At 48.7% G+C, this 20,572-nt stretch overlaps 1 protein-coding gene across 1 annotated transcript in view; it reads right to left on the bottom strand.

The window, feature by feature from the left end:
* The window catches only part of TFCP2L1 (transcription factor CP2 like 1), a 58,599-nt gene that overhangs the window by 24,837 nt on the left and 13,190 nt on the right, over positions 1-20,572 (bottom strand). The window contains exons 3-6 of the mRNA XM_023622732.2: positions 3,823-3,899; positions 3,173-3,278; positions 2,380-2,486; positions 1,178-1,330 (exon numbers count right to left, since the gene is read on the bottom strand). Coding sequence (XP_023478500.1) covers positions 1,178-1,330; positions 2,380-2,486; positions 3,173-3,278; positions 3,823-3,899 — 443 coding nt within the window. The remainder of the gene's footprint in view (positions 1-1,177; positions 1,331-2,379; positions 2,487-3,172; positions 3,279-3,822; positions 3,900-20,572) is intronic.

The raw sequence follows: 20,572 nt of genomic DNA, 5'->3' as shown, positions 1-20,572 counted from the left end.
CCTCAGGCGGCCAGATGCCATCACTGCGGGGGACCCAGGCAGCCGGCTGTGTGGTCCCCTAAGTGCAGAGGCCACCAGCTCTTGCTTTGTTTCTCCCATGGCTGCGATGATTGGCATGTTCCCCAAATCTCTGCCAAGTGCTGTGTCCCAGGGTCCGCGGAAGACACTAAAGAGGTAAATGGCATAGTCCCTGTCGTCAGGGGCTTCCAGTCTAGTTGGGAAACAGGACAGATCTCCTGATCAACAGGTAGAACCTGTGGGTATTTAGTCCCACATCCCTCCCAAGCTCAGGAAGATCGACACTGACCCAGCTTTCTCTCCAACAAGGCCCTTTCTCAAGCAAGTCACTCCGGAATCTCCAGCCCCAGCACGTGGAACTTTGTCAGCAAGTTCCAAGGTCACCTGACTGTGAAAGAAGGGGAGGACAGGGAAGGCAGTGGGGCCGGCTACTCAAGGCACTTCCTGCTGGGGAGGTGGGCTCACTCCTTCTCTGCAGGCACCTGCTGGAGTCTCCCAGGCCAATGGGGGTCCAGCCTGCTGGGGACGGGGCCTATAGTCCGGCTTGGGCACAGCCCGCCCACCCTGAGAATGATGTAGGCTCTGTGGCAACTCGATCGCCCCGGGGCCACATGGGACCCTGAGCTGAGTCACTGGCTACCATCTTTAGGAATCAGTCCAGATAATGAGATGAAAGACAATGACACGTGACTGCAAGGGGTGAGGCAAGAAAGGAAAAGTGAGGAGGTATCCAAAAGTGCTTCTTTCTCCAACAGGAGGCCACTGCAGAAGGAAAAATGGCCTGAGTTGATTTTTAAGGGGAATCTAATGGGCAACTCTAGAGTCTGTGGCCAACGACAAAAACAAGAATCTAAAAATGCGCAAATTCAATCATTCTCATAAAGCAGAGCTGAGCACTGACATCTATGATGATGACAGCTGACGAGGTGCCCCGAGCGCAAGGATGCGCAGAGTGGGCGCCCGCCATCCCCTGGCAGGCAGCTCATGCTCATCAGGACTCCAGGCAGAAGCCCCGGCTAAAGGGATGCCGAGCTCCTGGCTGGGCCTCCAGGCCGAATGGCAAGAGTCAACGGTTTGGCATCACCGTCCAGCGCAGGCTGAGTGCAGGCAGGACCTGCGCCACTTGTGACGGCAGGCGGAGCATGGCAGGCCGTCCTACCTTGAACACCTTGATCTGGCAGCTGGCCGAGTGCAAGTGTTCCGTGTACTCCCCATTCTCGTTCTGCTTAAATGTATCGATCTGCACTCGAAAAGGCACGCCCTTCTCGCCCCCGTGCTTCCTCGGGGTGAACTCTGTGCTGATGCAGTGCACCTGGAAGGGAAATGCAAGGCAGGCAGCAAAGGGCTCCAGACACCCCAAGGGCTCCTCTCCACGTGGAGGCTCCCGTCCTGCACAGCCGGTGTGGGCCTGCCTCAACCTCCCTGCTCCCCGACGCTGTCCACAAACGACACGTCCTCCCACGTTTGTCCCTTGATCTTCGGGGCCCTGCCTGGCCAGCTAAGTCTCACCATTGCTCCAGGCCCACTGACCCCCGTAGCCCTACCCTCGCTCCTCACCCAGGCCCCTCCCGTGGCAAATCCCGCAGACTGCAGAGCGGGGACCACAGCTGTGTCCCTAACAGCCTGGTGTCCAGGTTACTCAGGCCAGGCCAGAAGCTGGAACCATTTCTGTAAGTACCTATCACATGGAAGGCACTTGATATATATTTATTGTTGTAATACTATGATAATGTTGTGATAATATTATCTATATTAGTGCAACAACAAAGATAATATATTATCTATATTAGTGCAACAATGCTAGTGTCATAATAATTTTAAAATAAGAATATTGCAATTATGAGAAGAAAACAAAGATCGCTAACTTTTACTGAGCAATTTCTATGGACCGGGCACTGCAGTGATGGCTTTCTATTCATTATCTGATTTGTAAAAAGGTGGGAAAACTAAGGGGCTCAAAAAGGGACACATAGTAAGTGAGAGAGCTGATGCTGAGCCCAGAGCACGGCCCCCGCCAAGCCTTCAGCCACCTTGACCTTCCATGGCGCTTAACACAAGGCTGGATCCACACCAGGTGCGTGATAATTAAATAATTCATAATAGAAACTATTATGGAAAAATTTTTTACTTCAAATTATTTATGCTAGGACATATTTATTTTGTAAAAAGCTTAGATAACGATAAGCAAAACCCACACAGGATTCTGAAACATTCCAAGCGAGCTCTGTGACTCTGAGCAACACTCACACCCCCTCTCCCCTTCAGCCTCCTCCTCCGCACCAGGGAACAGGAGCCCACCAGGGCCCTGCAAATGGACCCCAGAACTCGGGTTGGCCCCCAACGGCAACCTCATCGGCTTACCTGAATGAACGCAGAGGCTCTCTTCGAAGGGTCCCACAAAAACTCAACTGCGTTCAGCTGGGTCGGGCTGGCCCTGGGGTCCAAGATACCAACAGACAGTGGAATATCTGCACACACACACACACACAAAAGTGCAATTGTCAGCCACTCCCAGATATTTAGGGAAGGACTCTCATTACAGGTCCAAATTCCTTAACCACAATTTGAAATGCCAGAAGTTCTGAAAACTAAGTTTTGCATAACTCATTTGGCAGAAAGCCTGACTCGAATTGCCATGAAGCTATTTAGAGTCTTTATCCCTTTTTGTGTGAACAGTCATTTTATTTTGCTAAAGAAATATTATTGTGCTTGATTGCCTGTGATTACCCAATGCCACAGGTCTACACACCCTGCTGTCATTCTAATTTCTGAATTCCAAAACCCATCTGGCCCCAAGGGTTGTGGATAAAAGACTGTGGACCAGTGCCTGAGCCCCCCAAATTCCACTTCTCTTGCCCCTCTCTCCGATGCCCATGCTTCCCCTCATCAGTTATCAAAACCCTCTCCCTCTGCAAAGCCTTTCCTGCAACCCCCGACAGCAGGTCTCTGAATTCCACGGCCTTTCTTTTCCACCGAAAGGGGACCTCCCTGAGGGCAGGGCCAATGAATGGCATGTTCACCTCTGCTAGCTCCCACAGCGTTTGACACAGGAGTGCGCTAAAATGCCCTGGACAGGCGTGGCCCCAGAAGGCGTTCAGCAAGAACCCCGATGTGGCTGGAGAGCCTTAGGCCTCTCCTGCCCCAGGAGACTCACCGATGTCCAGGATCCGATCCCCGGGCCGGCTCCACCGCCAGCCCTCCAGCTGCTGGTGCTCCGTGTACTGCAGCCGACGGTCGTGGAAAACCACGCGGATGATGCTCTGGGGAGGGGAGGCCAGCAGGGGACAGCTGAATGTGGGGGCCAAGCGGGACCCAAGAAGAACCCACCAGGGCTGTTCCCTGAGCCAGAGCAAACCTCTTGTCTCCACTGGCCTCTCCTCTGGAGCCTTCCTTCCCAGCTCTTGAGCTCGTGCTTATCCCTTCTCAGAACCCCAATAATGCTAACGACAGTAAGAGTAACGATGACTACCCTGTTTTCCAGAATCACTGAGCGCTTTACATCCATGGCTCATCTATAGGCCTTTCAGTGCAGATGAGCAAACCAAAGCTCGGGAAAGTTCAGTTAAGTGGCAAAGCCAGGCTGGAGCCTGAGTTTGTCCAACCCGGAGCCAGTGCATCAGCCACTCTGGCTCCCAACGCTGCCGGCCTGTCCTCGTGCCCTTAGACAACACACTCCCGGGGACAGGAACCCCCTCTCCCTCTGCAGCTTTACCCGAGCCTCCTCGCCGCTCCTGACCCCCACAGCAAGCCCAGCGCACAGACCCCAGCCAACCCCCCGGGAGGGAGGGCGGCCCACAGCCTTACCTTGACATGTTTTGTGTTCACATCTTGAAAGTCTCCCAGCTTCCGGTTCTCCAGCAGTCGGATCTCATAGGACTGACCTGGACGGGGGTTAACAGTATACTTTCCACCTCTGAGTGTTTTCACATTTGGGGCTCACCCAGCTAGAGGTCTTCTCAACCCCTCAGTGCCCACCCCGGCCTCACAGCCCCGAGGAGCAAAGCGGAGAAGAAAGTCCAAGGCTGGGCCATTGCTCTCTGGACCGGACACTGGGGTTTGTCCTCCTAGCCCAGACGGGCCTGGGGCACCCCAGGTAGGGCACCCTGTGACCCCTCAAGAAACAGCACTCCATGGTTTTCAAAGAAATAGAATTCAAAGTATAGTTAGCAATGAATTTATGGAACATAACTTCCTATTTCTTTATAAAGAATGCCCCCGTCACTCAGACAGAGAACACAGCTACTTAAATCCACATTCAAGTAAATAACTGACCATACCTTGGCAGAGAGCAGGTTTAAAGGAACGAATAAAAGCCTGTTAAACATTGTCTCTAATTGCAGAATGAAAAGCATTTTCCCAAGTTAAAAGAATTTCACGTATTTGAAAGGGTGTGGGGATTCTGTTTGGTGACATACAACCAGCACAAGCTAGTTAAAGAATATAAATGGAGAAAAGATCCATCCATAATAACAAAAAATTTAAAAGTTTCTAGGAATAACCTGAAGTACACTACACACACTTTATTGGAAGATAAAATATAGTTTGAATAAATAGGATACACCATGTTCCTAGATGGGAAGGCCATGTATCAAATGTCAATTTTTCCCAAGTTAAACAAGTTGTGGTTGTCCAACTCTAAAACACTCTAGCGTATATCACAACTTAATAAAGGATGTTTTACAAATAAGAATAAACAATTTAATAATTGGTATTGGTTAATCTGATTAGCTATATAAAAATTTATTTTTTGGCACCTGAGCTAACAGCTGTTGCCAATCTTTTTTTTTTTCTTCTTTATCTCCCCAAATCCCCCTGGTACATAGTTGTATATTCTTAGTTGCAGGTCCTTCTAGTTGTGACATGTGGGACGCCGCCTCAGTGTGGCCTGATGAGCGGTGCCATGTCCGCGCCCAGGATTCGAACCAGTGAAACCCTGGGCTGCCGCAGCAGAGCACACAAACTTAACCACTCGGCCGTGGGGCCAGCCCCTGCTACCTTATATTTGAAAAAAGACCCTTTGCAGATGCAATTAGGTTAAGGATACTGAAATGAGGAGATCATTCTGGATTATCTGGGAGGTCCCTAAATCCACAGGGAAGAGTCCTTGTAAGAGACACACAGGGGAGACAAGAGGACGCAATGTGGCCATGTGAGCGGAGATGGGAGGGATGCGGCCACACACCCAGGAGCACCTGGAGCCACCAAAGCTGGGAGAGGCAGAGAATGGAGTCTCCCGCCGGCCCCAGGAGGGGCACGGCCCCACCACATTTCTGACTTCCAGCCTCCAGAAGTGTGAGAGAATCCGCTTCTGTTGTTTTTGCTTTACGCCAACATGGTTGTAGTAATTTGTTATGGCAGCCACAGGAAACTAATATACTCCTCCCCCACTGAATAACAGAATGGGCAAAGAATATGAAATTAAATCATTCATTCCAGATATTTGCTGAGCAACAATTATTGCCAAACACCATGCGAATCCTAAGGACAAATGAGCAGAATGGATGGAGGGCATGTGTTATTAGGCCTGGAAACGATGCTGGCCAAGCACAGAAATACCCACTCAGCGAGCCTCCCTTCTCAGGAGCTTTACCAGCCTATCTCACAGGACTGGCAAACACCCGCTGAACACACCGAGCCCCGACACTGCTCACGACAAGGTGCTGGGCAACCCTCCCAGCGGAGGGCAGAGGCGCAGACCCCAAACTCTCATCCTGCCAACTTGCCAGGTCAGAAGATGCAACTCAGAACAGTATTGCTGACCTCACCAACACTTCTAACTTTCTGAAACATCCAGATTTTTAACATACATTTCCGGGCTCCTGAGCCAACACACCCTTGACAGCAACATAAAATGGAACCTCACGTGCCCTAACTGGTTTTTCCAGTGTCCTCGCCTCTTCCGAGGAAGAATGTCGCCAGCTCTGGCATGAGGTCCAACGCCCTAATGGTCATTACCGTGGGTTTACAGGCGCCCCAGGGCCCAATTAACACTGACCCCAGGCTCTGCAGAGCAACCTCAGCTCTTGCCCAAGCGAGGCACCTCCTGCCCCATACGGAGCACTTTCCGAGCCTGAACACAAGAGGCAGCAACTTGGAGATCAGAGCTATTAAGTGGGCCAGGACCACAGCCTCCTCCACCTGCAGCAGACACGCAACCCACGTGCTTCCTGCTGAGTCTGGCATCGCCCTTCCTCATCCCTTCCTCCCACACACTTCGGAGCCCCTCCCAGCCACACCCCACCACCCTGACTCAGGACTCAGACGGCCGTCCAGTCTTCCTCCCCACGCGGCCACCATGCACTGCGGCCCGCGGGACTGACCGCCCCACGCTCAGCTCTCACACAGCACAACGCAGAGCACATCCAGAGGCCATCCCCAAAGTCACTCCCTGGCCAACGAGTGAGGTCCTCAAAGCTGAACTGACCTGGGGCACATGGGCATTCCTCTCCTTGGCCGCCATCATTTTGGGTCATGGGTGGGAGCCACGGACAGTGGGCTCTGTGAAGGCACAGACTGTGTCTGCTTGCTCACCACTGTTTGACACACAGCAGGTACTCAGCAAATGCTTAAAGACGATTTCATACTCTTTGCAATGCTGTTCTATGCTAGAACTACAGGGTTTGAAAAAGTAAGACATACTTCTGCTCTCCAAGGGTTAGTAATCTTCTGGGACATATGAAACAGCACAGGAAAAGCACCAATGCAAGGCAGAAGTTGAGAAATCCCTCTAAGAGACAACAGAGATCCCAAGACAGGCAAGACTCAGCCAGCACGGGGAGGGGGAGAAATGGTTTGACCAAGGAGATAACATCCCCATGGACTTTGAAGAGTGGGCAGAATTTCTGTAGATGAGGGGAAGAATGAGTAAGAAAGCAATCCCACACAAAATTGCAGCAAGCAGGCGGGAGGGGAGAGGCGTGCCTCCAGGAACAAATACTTGCAGCTTTCCTTCACTGGGTGCTTGCCCAGGGCAACGTCTGAATCTGAGAACAAGTCAATGGGGCAGTCTGGGATTCTGAGCCCCAGTGACAGAAGGACGCGGAGGCTCCAAGAGGTTCCGTGACTTGGGCAAACTCAAACAGCTAGTAAGCAGCAGAGCCAGGAGCAGAACCTAAATCTGTTTCCAGCACCTACCACGTTCTTTGCCACATCCTACCTCGTGAGTGTCATTTGCTGGGGAGAGGACTTCTGTAGGTCCACAAAATTCTCTCCCAACTTCTCCTTGCTGGAAGGCATCTGATTCCTTTTTGTACAGTAATTACAGTTTGCCTACAGCATCTTGCAGCATATAAGCACCCGGGCCATCCCCATCCTAAGTTAAAATGGCCTTTTTCTCCTTCCTTCTTCCTGTTAAGACTGGCAATAAAGGTGACTCCTAAAATGACCAATTCAACTCACCGGGTGACCTTGGATAAAGCATGTTGACTCCATTTCCTTGTCTGTAAAATTCTCTTTTCTACATTCTAAACAATGATTTGGGAGGAAAAACAAATTACTACAGAAAATGATAGTAAAGCCTGTTCGAATTTCAGAATTGTGAAATTTGTAAAAAGAAAAAAAAAACGCTGGTCTTAGAATCAAGGAAATAGGGTAACAAATAACTACCATTTGGCTGTCATTCAGCTATGTGTTGGGACATGGCTAAGCCCCTTATGTGCATTACTTCATTGAGTCCTTGCAACAATCCATGAGGAAAACCCACTACTGCCCCCATTTTATAGATGAGGAAATAAGAAACAGAGAGGTTAAGCATCTTATCGAAGACGGAACTTATGTCTCTCTGACTCCAAAGACTGGTCACTTAGCCAAACTACTCTGCACAGTGTCGAGTTGCTTCAAAGATCCCTTCTGGTTCTAATGTCCAGCGAGTCCATCTATTACATTTCTCCTGAGTTTCTTGATACTCATTTTATTTCACGAGCCTCTTCCACACACCTAAACCCTTCCTCTCCTTTAGGCTCCCATCCCTAACACCCCATGACCTCAGTTCTCTGAACCAAGCGGACCTTTGAAATCTGATGGACATGCAACCACACTGTGGCATAAGGCTGGACGTTTGTTTCCTCCTGAGAAACTGTTCTCCCTGGATCACACATTCCTATCCTACTTACAATACGCTGAACATATTATGAGGCTACAGGATCTAAAACTAAAACTACACTTTTGGCATGGGGACAAACAGACCAATGGAAAAAACAAAAAGCCCAGAAGTAGATACTCAGAAACCTGATTTATGAAAGTGAGAAAAAAGAGGCTTTTCAAGAGTGAGGGATGACTGGTTGTCTATATGAAAAAATAAATCCCTACCTCCCACCATATATAATAAATTAATTCTAGGTGAATGAAAGCCATAAAATAAAAACAAAACCTTAACATTTCTAAAGCAAATATAAGACTTTATGACTGGAATAAGAAAGCATTTCTTAACTAGAAACAAACAAAGAATAATTTATGTCCTATATCGTATAGGAAAACTACGTTAAAATTTATATATTGAGACACCTTTGAAAATGCCAGGGGTGCCATTAATGATTTCACAATCTCTATAAGTGGGGTCTGACCTGGCAAACTGTCACCCTAGGGAAACAGAAAATGGTCAACAAACGTACAAAAAGATGCTGGTCTCTACAAGTATCCAGGAAAATGCAAAATGAAGTAAGATACCGTCTTACATCCATCAGTGGGGCAAAAGTTACACTGTGACAATATCAGGTGTTGATGAGAATGTAAAGCAGGGCCGCTCTCAGGCATTGCTGATGCAAGTTATTAGACTGATAGAACCATTCTGGAAAAGAGTTTGCCAAAAAAGTTAGGCTAAGGATGCACAAAACCTTCGGTCAAGCAAATCCAATTCTAGAGGCATGTCCTAAAGAGGCACTTGATGTGCCCTGGGAGATGGACAGAAACTGCTCACAGCCACTGTTCACGACAGGGAGAAACCGTCAACAATCTGCCTCTCCAGCAACGAGGAAAGAGACGCGTTAATTCTATTACTCGCCTTAGAATGGAATAGCACACAGCACTTAAAATGAGCGCCCTAGAGACACATCTCAACATGGGGAAATCTCAGCAACACAGCATTAAACAAAAGAAGTACACGGTGATCTATATGAAACTACTTATATACAGTTTAAAGACAAAACAGCACTATTCATCTTTACGGCTAAATTTGCAAGGAGGAAAGATTTAAAATGTAAAAATGCGCACGGGGATTCAAACCAACCTCGATTCCACAGTAGCGGTTTGGCTTCTGGGGAGGGAGGACAGGCAACGGGATTAGAAAGAGAGAAAATCAGAAGCAAATTTGGCCAGACTGAAAAAACTGTGTTAGGCCCAGGAGTAGTTGTCATCTTATTCTCCGCAGTATTCAAGAGATCTGAAGTGAAAACATTTCTCTCACACACACAGAAAACCGAGTGCAGTAACGGCACCCGGAGCCAGCTGTCAGGCTGCCTTGTTCCCTGGCCATGTGTTGCCGACTCCCCAGCCCCACCTTAGAGGGAGGGTCCCTTGGGCTGCACTGCTCAGCAGTCACTGTACAGCCCCAGGCCACCCCCTTAGTGCCAGTGACACGCTGGGTGCAGGGCGTTCAAAGACACTAGCATTCACCCGACGTATCACACCCCACCCCACAATTTTGCCACTGAAATTAAAAACCTCCTGCAATGTGATGAGCCCATTTTATTTAACCAACTCACTTTTTAAACTTAATTTTTTAAAGTGTATATCATGACTGCATGTATAAAATCATAATCATAGATCACAAGTAAACCAGTAGTAATTGTAAAACTCATATACATATGCAGCCACGAGTGTTCCTGTATGTCCCCCTAAGACTTCCTGGGTAATGTGGTCAGCATCCGGGTTTGGAGCCTGGGCTCACATCTCGGCCCACCACTCACTAATGGGTAAATGGCTCCACGCGCCAGCCTCAGTGTCCGCATCTCCAACACGTGGGCAATATTGGTACTTAATTGGGATGCAGAGGGTGGTGGAGGACTGAAGGTGCACCCAGCAGCCAGTGGACACACGAGATCTTTGGCTGGACCCCAGCAGTGAGAGTATCGGAAAGAAGACACCAAGAACCACACAGGGCACCAGGCCCGGTGGTGGCCTTTCCTGGTGGCCTTCCCACAGCCTTGCCAAGGCCTTCAAGGCAATTCCTCCCACTCACCCCCGCCCCACCTCTACTCTGCTTCTGTGAAAGGCCTTTTAAAGGCTAGCAGGCAAGGAGCCCCATGGTCAGCACTTGGTGACCGCCAGCCCAGAGGGACCAAGGTGACTAGGAGGGGCAGAAGGGCAGGTGGTCACAGGCTCCACCCCCAGCACGGTGGCAGCAGAGCCCTGGGGACCGCCTCCCACTTTAGTGCTCCTGCTTTAGCCCACAGGGAGGGGTAGGGGTTCCTCAGCCAGACTGTGGCTCAGCGGGGAGCCCTGGCCGCCAACCTGAATGGCACCTGGAACACACCGGAAGAACGGCTTGGACACTGCCCAAAGGGCCCTGAAGCCAGTCCAAAGGGTGTGGAAGCTTCCCTCCGCCCCAGCCTTAGGACTGTGCCCAACCTCCATCCCTTGGCACTTCCTCCCTCCACCCACACAGGGAGCAATCGGGGAAGGAGGGCAAGGAGCACAGGGGATAGAAGAGAAAACGTCTTTTCCGAGGAGGACAAAATAAAATACACACATGTGGCTCTCCGCACTGGGCTGGCCCCGCGGTGCTCGACAAACCTGTTTCCTCCCCCTGCCCTCATGTAGCCCACAGCGTCTAACGTCTTCTAGCCCAGGCATCAGCCATCTCCGTAAAGGGCCAGACAGTGACTATTTTTGGCTTTGTGGGCCCTAAAATCTTGGTCGCAACTGCCCAACTCTGCCACTGTAGCAAGGAAAGAGCCACAGACAATACGCGAAGGAATGGGCATGGCTGTGTTCCAATAAAACTTTATTTGTGGACACTGCAATTTGAATTTTTTATAAGCTTCCCTCTTCCTGCTGACCTCTTACTTCCTCCCAACTTCTTTCAGAGCTCTGCAACTTTGCCCTCCGGCTTTCCGGCATGAAGGCTAAGTCGTAGCTCCCCAACTAGACAGGAAGCTCTCTGAGGACAGGCCGGTTGCCAGTTTATCTGAACCAAACTTGCACACGCATACACACACACACACACACACACACACACACACCAGCCCCTTGGACAGTACTGGCATGTGATAGGTGTTTAATTAATTAACGGTGGCAGAGATTGACATTAAATTCCCTAAAGCAAATAACAGAGCTGGAACTAGTCAGCCAACCAAGAAGAGCATGAAAAGATGTTCAACCTCACTAATGGTCAAAGAAAGGCCAAATGAAAACAATGCAATCCCAGTTTCACCTATCATGTCAGCAAAAATTTAACAGATTGCTAACATCCGACAAGGACAAAATGTGGAGAAATGGGCCCTCATACACATTGGAGGTGGGAGATTCTACGTTACAACCTGTTGGGCATTTGGACAATACCCAACAAGACTGAAAACGTGCACAGTCCATGACTCAACTACCCATCACCAAGACTCTAGTCTACAGAGCTGGCAGCACACGAGATTAAAAATATTTACATGAATCTATTCAATGCGGTAGTTTATAGCACTGTTATAGCTAAAAACTGAGAAGAAATGAAGTGGTCAACAATTGCGTTACTACCACGTGGTGGACTACTTAACACTCAGGTGTTTCAGAGAATGAGGCCTGCACCTCCCCAGGTGATCAAGTTAGCACGACGTGCCTCATGACACGGTGCACCAAGAAGGATACGGTGTCACTTACCATTCCTGCCCCAACAACCTGAATAAGAAACAAGCAAACCCAAACTGAGAAACAGCCTGCACACACCTGGCCCAGACTCTTCACAAAGGCCAATGTCACCAAAGACAAGGAAAGGCTGAGGATCCGTCCAGATTAAAGGAGAGTAAAGAGAGGGGCAACTAAATACAATGCCTCGTTCTGGACTGGATTTTGAATCAGGGCGAAAAACTGCTAAAAAGGACAGTATTGGAACAATTGGCTATGCGGTAGGTAACAATATCGTATTGATACTAAATTTCCTGAAACTGATCATGGAATTGTGATTATGTAAAAGAATGTCCTTGTTCTTAGGAAACAGGTGGTAAAGTATTTACAAATAAAGGAACACGATGTCCTCAACTAACCCTCAAATGATTCAGGGAGGAAAATATACATAAAATACACAGAGAAAGCAAATGTGACAAAACGTTAAAAACCAGCGAACCTGGCGAACGGCACACAGGAGTTCATTGTAATAACCTTTCAATTCTTCCATAGTTTGAAATTTAAAATTACTTTGAATTAAAAGTTTAAAAATAACTCTCAGATTATAAAACAGGCAGACCTAGATCTAAAATAGACAGGAAAAACCGTCCACCAGCGATGTATATATACACACACACACATACACATACATACACACCAATACATCATATACATACATACATATACAGATGAGTGGGAAAAAACAAGTTGCTGAATAATATGTACACAATGTGATTGTACTTTTATTTTAAAATGTTATATACATATTCCTATATTTGTGAGTCTAATATATGCATCTAACACTGGATAAAGAAGGACCCTTCCCTCTTACATTAGGTGCACCTTCAGCATCAACTTTTTTTAAACTAGGAATATATTGCATGTGTATTTGAAAAAAATGCAAAACATGGGGCGAGCCTGGAGGCATAGTGGTTAAGTTTACGCACTCCACTTCAGCACCCAGGGTTTGCAGGTTCAGATCCCAGATGTGGACATACACACCTCTCAGCAAGCTGTGCAGTGGTGACATCCCACATACAAAACAGATGAAGACTGGTGCAGATCTTAGCTCAGGGACAATCTTCCTCACCAAACCAAACCAAATGAAACAAAGAAAATAGGAGGGAAAGCCTCATACTGTTCCAAGCATGTAACAGATGTCCATGGCGACAATGACTGGTATTTTTTTCTTCCAGTGTCAGTCTGGTACCCAAAAGCCAATCAGACAGGGAGCATTTGGGGAAAATAGTCTTTGTCCAATAAACAGAACACCGAGCACATGTAGACCAGGTCAGACACACGCAGGTCCTTCCCATCCAACAGGCTCTGGGAGACCACCTGAAAACCCATAGTATGACTGTGCCCATTTTAGAGGTGAGAATACTAAGTCCCAGAGAGCTACTGATGTGCCCATGGTGACACTGCAAGTTAGTGGCAAAGACTCAGCACCTGTGGCCTGGCCCGAGGGAGGGGAGTTGGGGTCAGATACACGGGGGCTGAGTCAGACCCTCCCATGTCCTGGCACGTTCTTGAACCTCTCTGCATCTCGCTCTCTTTGTCTGCAAAATGTTCTCTGCAGAACGGTTGTGAGGATTAAATGAGACAATGTCCTTCCAGTCGGGCATGCAATAAGTCCTCAACAAGTGCCAGTCAGAGCGCCACTTCCAACCACAGGTGTTAGGTGCACCCTCACGTCCTGAGCCCCACCCAGGCACCAGCCACTGTGCCCACTGCACACACATGAACTCTCCTCCAGCCTTCACAATAGCTCTGTACACTGAGTGACGAGGCCACCCAAAGCCACCCAAGGTCACATGGCCAGGAGGCAGCCAAGCTGGGACGTGCCCTGGGATGAGACCACCAGGGCTCCCTGACCCTTCCCGACTGTCTGGAGGATGCCACTGCTGCGACCCAGGGCAGTGCTGCCCAGAGCAGCCCACCCACGCTGACTCCCCCTGGGCTGTGCCCACCAGGCACTCCTGCAGAGCTGCTCTGACCAGCAAGCGGAACTCAGCGCATGGCCTCCTCCCCAGATCACGGTGTTCCCAGGAACAGAAGGCAACTGCCCGGGCCAGCCAAGATTTACAAGTTGTTTACTTTCCAACAATTACTGGTTTGGGTAATTAATGCCACATAAAACATAATGGGAGGCCATCACCACCCCAGAGAAAGGAGGGCTGGATGCCAACAGTCTTGTAATAATGGCAGACAAGCATAACAATGGGAGAAAGCATAATCCCGCACGCACTGTGTCCAGTGTTGGTAGTTTGTTTTGTCACTTGCATACGTGTAGTATCGTGCAAGAGTGTCGACACAGAGCGCTCACACTCAGGGCCTGTTTCGCAGAAAAGGCTTTTCCACCAACAGACCCGAGTCCCCATCCTGATGGCCCATCACCAGTGTGATCCTGGGTGGGCACTTAACCTCCTGGCAGCCACTTTCAAATGTCATGGACCACGTACCGTGCCTGGCATGCAGTGGATCTCCAACAAACGCTTGGAAGATGGTAAGGATGTGTATGTGGACAAAAAGAGAAGAGTAAACCATGTCCTGGAGACACCGTGGAGAAGGGACTGCCTCCAGCACGAGGGGCAGGGAAAACAGAGAGGCCAAAAGTGAGAAAATGCTCAAAGATAGGATAGAAGCACGTCAAAGTGACACAGGAACCAATCTGAAGGAGCGCCCACTGGCCACAGGGGAGCAATTTGAGCAAGAAAATAGATAACAACAGTATCGAATTTTAACCCACAGAAATAATAATAAATGTCCATGAGTGTATACTGACATAAGAAATAAGTAAATAAATAAATAAATGGTAGAGAAGAAAAACCTCTTTCCTACAGTAGCATTCCAATTACTAAATGTAGCAAGAAGGGAGAAATAAATAAAAAATCACCATTAGGCAAACACTACAGTAAAAACTGGTGCAGACAAGATCCACAGATGGTGCTGCTGTCCACGTCAGGGGGAAAGTTTGAGGATAACTAAGGTATCCACATAGGCTCCAAATACCTCCCCCACCCCAAGATATTTACTAACCACAGAGGGGAAAGTCGTAACTGGACAGCAGACCCCTGGCAGACACCAGCAGACCATCAGGGTTTACACCACCAGCAGCAAGACAAATCAGATCACGACGCGCTGGCAAGGGCACAATGTCACTTCTGTGGCGTTCTTGCCAAAAATCCAAAAACCTCAATATCATCATTAAAAAACATCAGACAGGGGCTGGCCCCGTGGCCGAGTGGTTGAGTTCGCGCGCTCCGCTGCAGGCGGCCCAGTGTTTCATTGGTTCAAATCCTGGGCGCGGACATGGCACTGCTCATCAAACCACGCTGAGGCAGCGTCCCACATGCCACAACTAGAAGAACCCACAACGAGAAATATACAACTATGTACCGGGGGGCCTTGGGGAGAAAAAGGAAAAAATAAAATCTTTAAAAAAAAAAAAAATTGTCAAAAAGAAAAAAAAAACATCAGACAAACCCAAATTGAGGGGCATTCTACAAAATAACTCACGAGTAAGCACTCTCTAAGTCTGAAGGTCATGGAAGAAAAGGAAAGACTGAGGGGCTGTCACAGATTGGAGGAGACTAAGGAGACATGGCAGTGAAAGGCCATGTGGGATCCTGCGCTGGAACCTGAAACAGACAAGGGACAGTCGTGGAGGAAGTGATAAACTTCCAATGAGGACTTTAGTAGAGTGAACAGAAGGATACCAATATAATTGCCTGGCTTCAATAACGGTATCATGGTCATGGTTATAAGGCAACATTATGGGAAGTTGGGTAAAAGGAACTCTAGGCACCATTTTTGACATTTTAAGTCTATTCTCTTCTCTTCCCCAAAAAGCCCTGGATTCCCAAGCCCCACCGAGCACTGTGGACAATAGAGCTGTTTGGACCAGGAACCCGCATGCTCACAAGCTGGCTGATTCTGAATCAGGGGCCTCTGGACCCCTGGACCCTTGAGAATCACGTTCCAAAGTTGTCTGATTTGCTCTCAATACTGGAAATGGCATCTTTTTCCTATTTTACTTTATCCTTGGTTTTTATCGGTTCATTAGAAAGTCACAAATTTTTGGATATTGAACTTATATCCAGCCACCGTGTTGAACCGAATCCTTAAACTCTTAAAACGAGCGCTATGAAACTGCAGGTCAACCCATTTTCATTTACAAAATGGCAACTGCATGTGGCTCAACCTAACACAACAGTTCTTGCAGATCAATAAGCAAAAGGGCAAGAGAAAAATGGACTAAGGACCGAAACTCAGTTTCTAGTAAAAGAAACGCAAGGGCTTATAAACCAACATGAGAAGATGCTCGATTCCACTCATAACAGTTACCAGAACTTAAGTAAATACAAATTAAAATGAGGTGCTTATTTTCTGTGTGCACATTAGAAAAAATTCAAAATATTGACAATGTAGAGGCCAGGCAAGGATGTGGAGAAACAGGTACTCTCCTGCACAGGTGGTAGGGGCATAACAAGTAAGTTAGTAGGACAAACGTCAGTAAAGAGTGGAAAACCAGGGGGCCAGCCCTGTGGCCAAGTGGTTAAGTTCGCGTGCTCTGCTTCGGCAGCCCAGGGTTTCGCTGGTTCGGATCCTGGGCGCAGACATGGCACTGCTCATCCGGCCTCGCTGAGGCAGCATCCCACATGCCACAACTGGAAGGACCCACAACTAAAATATACAACTATGTACTTGGGGGGATTTGGGGAGGAAAAGCAGAAAAAAAAAAAAAAAAAAGATAGGCAACAATTGTTAGCTCAGGTGCCAATCATTAAAAAGAAAAAAAGAGTGGAAAACCAAAGCGCTAAGAGATGGTCAGAGTGTGACTCACTCGGCACCTCCCTCCAGGCCCTCCTGGCAGGAACCGTGTCGGGCTGAGGGTCTTCATGGGCCTTGAGCCCTAAGCTCTTGGAGGTGGGAGCCTGCCTCCTGCTCGCTCATATTCCAACCACGGCTGTCTGGCCTGGGCAGCCCCGTTTTCTGTCTTGGCCTCTGATGAGATGAAGGACCTTCTGGAGCAGTCGCTGTCGGGGCAAACAGGCCCTGTCCGTGCAGCCCCAAGGCAACCGAACCTCTTCTTCCCCAGCAGCCCCAGGCCATCGAGAAGAGCGGCGCCTACAGATGGCCTCAGGGAACTGCCCCCTCTGCCTCGGCTTACAGAGCAGAGAAAGGGAGAAGGTGGGAGCAGCCACACTTACGCAGGGCCCGGCTCTGGGCCGCAGGGGGTCCAGGCGAGCATGCAACAGCCAGGCCAAGGGTTCCCTCCCTGGAAGTGCAAAATCAGGAGGCAGGGAATGAGAGCACCAGCCCTTTGGGTGGCTGGGCTGAGGATCCGTGTTCTCAGGAGCTTTTGGTGGCCTTACTCTCTGCCCTCTGGCCATAGAGGCAAGGAAGACGGCCAGAAGAGAGTGCGTAAGGCAGACCCCAGAGAGGAACAAAGTCAGAGTATCCTCCTGGCGTTTGAGCCTCCAGCTTCACTCTGCTCCTGAGGCCAAGCTGCAACCCTGTCTTGAGGTCACCTGCTTTGTGTGACACGAGCAAATGGCCAACAGTGGCCACCAGAAGAGACCTCCATTACCCCCTCCTTACTCCATCAAAAACACAGACAATAGCAAGTGCTGGATGTGGGCAAACGGAGACCCTCCTATATTGCTGGGAGCAACGTAAAATAGTTCAGCTGCTTTGGAAAACAGTCTGGCAATTTCTCAAAAGTTAAACATCGAGTTACCATACGACCCAGAAATTCCGCTCCTAGGTACATACCCAAGAGAAATGAAAACACAGGTCCACACAAAAACTTGTACATGAATGTTCCCAGCAGCATATTCATAACAGGCAAAAAGTGGAAACAACCCAATGTCCATCAACTGAAGAATGAATAAATAAAACGAGGTACATCCATGTAATGGAGGACTATTCGGCAATGAAAAGGAATGAAGTTCTGATATGGGCTACAACGTGGATGGCCCTTGAAAAAGAAGTCATCACAAAAGGCCTCCATTTGTATGATAGCATTCATACGAAATGTCCAGAAGAGGGAAATTTATAGAGACAAAGGAGATTAGCGGTTGTCTAGGGCTGGGGGCAGGGGTGTGACGAGAGAAGGAGAGAATGGGGATTGTCTGCTAATGGGTACAGTTTCTTTTAGGAGGGACAAAAATGGTCTACAATTAGTTGTGGGGATGGTTTAATATATTTAGCTGAGCATACTAAAAAATATGAATTATATAGGCTCAGCCTGGTGGCATAGTGGTTAAGTTTGCATGCTCCACTTCAGCAGCCCAGGGTTCACAGGTTCAGATCCCTGGTGGGAACCGAAACACCACTCATCAAAACCACATTGTGGTGGCATCCCACACAAAATAAAGGAACACTGGTGCAGATGTTAGCTCAAGGCCAATCTTCCTCACCAAAAAAAAAAAAAAATAGAATTGTACACTTTAAATGGGTAGATTGTATGGTATGTGAATTGTATCCCAATGGAACTGTTTAAAAAGAGAGATGAGATTGAAGTACCTCTCTATGACATGGGGCAAGTCACACAGCCTCTCTGGGCCTCAGTTTACTTACATACAATACAGGGGAAGAGGGCGGGGTCGGGGGGGAGAGTAGATAGGCTAGATCAGTGCTTCTTAGACTTTGATACACTCATAAATCACCCAGGAACTTATTAAGATGCAGCTTCTGATTCAGCTGTCCTGCAGCAGACCCAGGGTTCTGCATTTCCAATAAGCTTTCAGGTGACGCTGGTCCACAGACCACATTTTCAGTAGCAAGGCATCAGAGATGATATCTTGGCCCCCTCTAGGCCTAATCCTTTAGGAATCTACTCTTGTCCACCTCTGTGAATTCCAGAGCATGTGTGGTCTCTCCTTCCCATTCAAGATTCACAGCGTCCTCTAAGCACCCAGAAGGAAGCTTCCAGGACCTGAACGCTGGTTGGAGAGTGGCACAGCAAGATCAGGAACCTCCCAAGTCTGTTTGAGCATAGATACCCTGCTGGCCACAGAAGAGATCCTCAACCTGCAAAGCATAGAGCTTTGCAAGGTCCAGTCCTCTCTTTCTGGAAAGAAAGAGATGGAAAACAGCAGCGCCCTCAGTGCAGAGGCTAACAAACCCTAGTACACCTAAACGTCAACCACTGCGGTGCTTGGTGGAAGCACATTCCTGCGCCTCCCAGTTCTAACACGGCCAGAACCACACACACCAGGAGACTGAAGTACTGCCCTCGAGCCTCTCTGGAGAGAAGACAGGACTGCACTCCAAGAGCCTGTTAGGAACCCACTACACATGCTGAAAAGTGGACTCCACCCTCCAGGCCTCAGTTTCCCCATCAATCAAAGGAGGCTGGAGAAGATGCCCCTCACGGTACCCAAAGGACACGCCTGCGCAAGACAAGGTGAGGGGCACAGTGGCCGTGGCGCCAAGGAGGGCCTGCTGATGGCCACACAAACATCCTTGCCGCTGGTGTGTGGCAGCAGTGCAGCACTCCGGTGAGGGCGCCTGGATTACAGGCACGAGGATCAAGTCGGTCTGAGTTTCCTCTGGAAATTCTGGTATGTGCTGCTTTGTTTTTACAGTAAAAAACCAAGGTACTTTGTGAGAAAGTGAGCTGGCCCAGAGATTTTCCGCCCAAGCTGAAGAATATGTAAAGCTGGTGAGCACATTAAACGCACCGCAGGGGCCCTTGAGTCCCCCGCAGGGGCCGGTCCTCTGATGTGACAAACTGTGTTTAGCAGCACTTAGTAAAGATGCGAACAGGTCCACCTGTTCACGGGGGGCTAGAGCAGCGCTCCTTGACTGAGAACAGAAAAGGGAGTCCCCTAAAATCTCACTGAATGGACTAATGATGGCTCATCTGGAAGGCTGGATATGCTCACCCACAGACGCATCAAAACCCTCCAGTCTCTTTTTTTTTCTCCCCAAATCCCCCCAGCATATAGTTGTATATTTTAGTTGTGGGTCCCTCTAGTTGTGGCATGTGGGATGCCGCCTCAACGTGGCCTGATGAGCGGTGCCACGTCTGCATCCAGGATCCGAACCAGAGAAACCCTGGGCCGCTGTGGCGGAGCACGCGAACTTAAACACTCGGCCACAGGGCCGGCCCCTAAAACCCTCCAGTCTCAAGTGACTGAGGTCAAAAACATCTTAAAGACATGTCAGAAGAATGCAGAACATCGGATGCAAACAGCAAATGCCCAAGAGGATGCTAAGGAGAAGGGAAGACTAGATAAGCTAAAAGAACAGGACAGAGTACTCGAAAATTTTGACACACAGAGGGAACAGGAGGGCAGTGATAAAGGGAACCAGTTAAAATCTCGGAAGTTGATAAACTCACCTGCTCTCTTTAGAGATTAAATGCATGATGGCCACTTGGCATCAGAGCACAAGACTGAGTCAGAAAATGGAGACCAAGATGATTAGTCTGCAGTCAGTCATGGCGAAGAAATTCAACGATGCTGTTAACTGAAATGTTTCCTCAAAAATTCTTGAGAGAGAAAAACAGCATATTTAAGAAGTTACATGAAGAAAATGAAATGCAAGAAGCACTGGCTGCTCAAATCAACAGTCTCCCACCAGAGCAGGCACCCTGACAGTGTGAAAGGCACAAGCAGAGAGTGAAGTTCCAAACTCCAGCTGAAACTCGCTGCTGCCAAGATCATGAAATGCAACTTTGCAGAAAACCAACGCAGGAGGGAATTTGCTGCTTAGAAATAGGGGGAAACTTTTTGAA

The sequence above is a fragment of the Equus caballus genome, chromosome 18 (assembly GCF_041296265.1).
Source record: "Equus caballus isolate H_3958 breed thoroughbred chromosome 18, TB-T2T, whole genome shotgun sequence".
Classification (NCBI taxonomy): Eukaryota; Metazoa; Chordata; class Mammalia; order Perissodactyla; family Equidae; genus Equus; species Equus caballus.
This window is presented reverse-complemented; position numbering and strand designations above follow the sequence as displayed.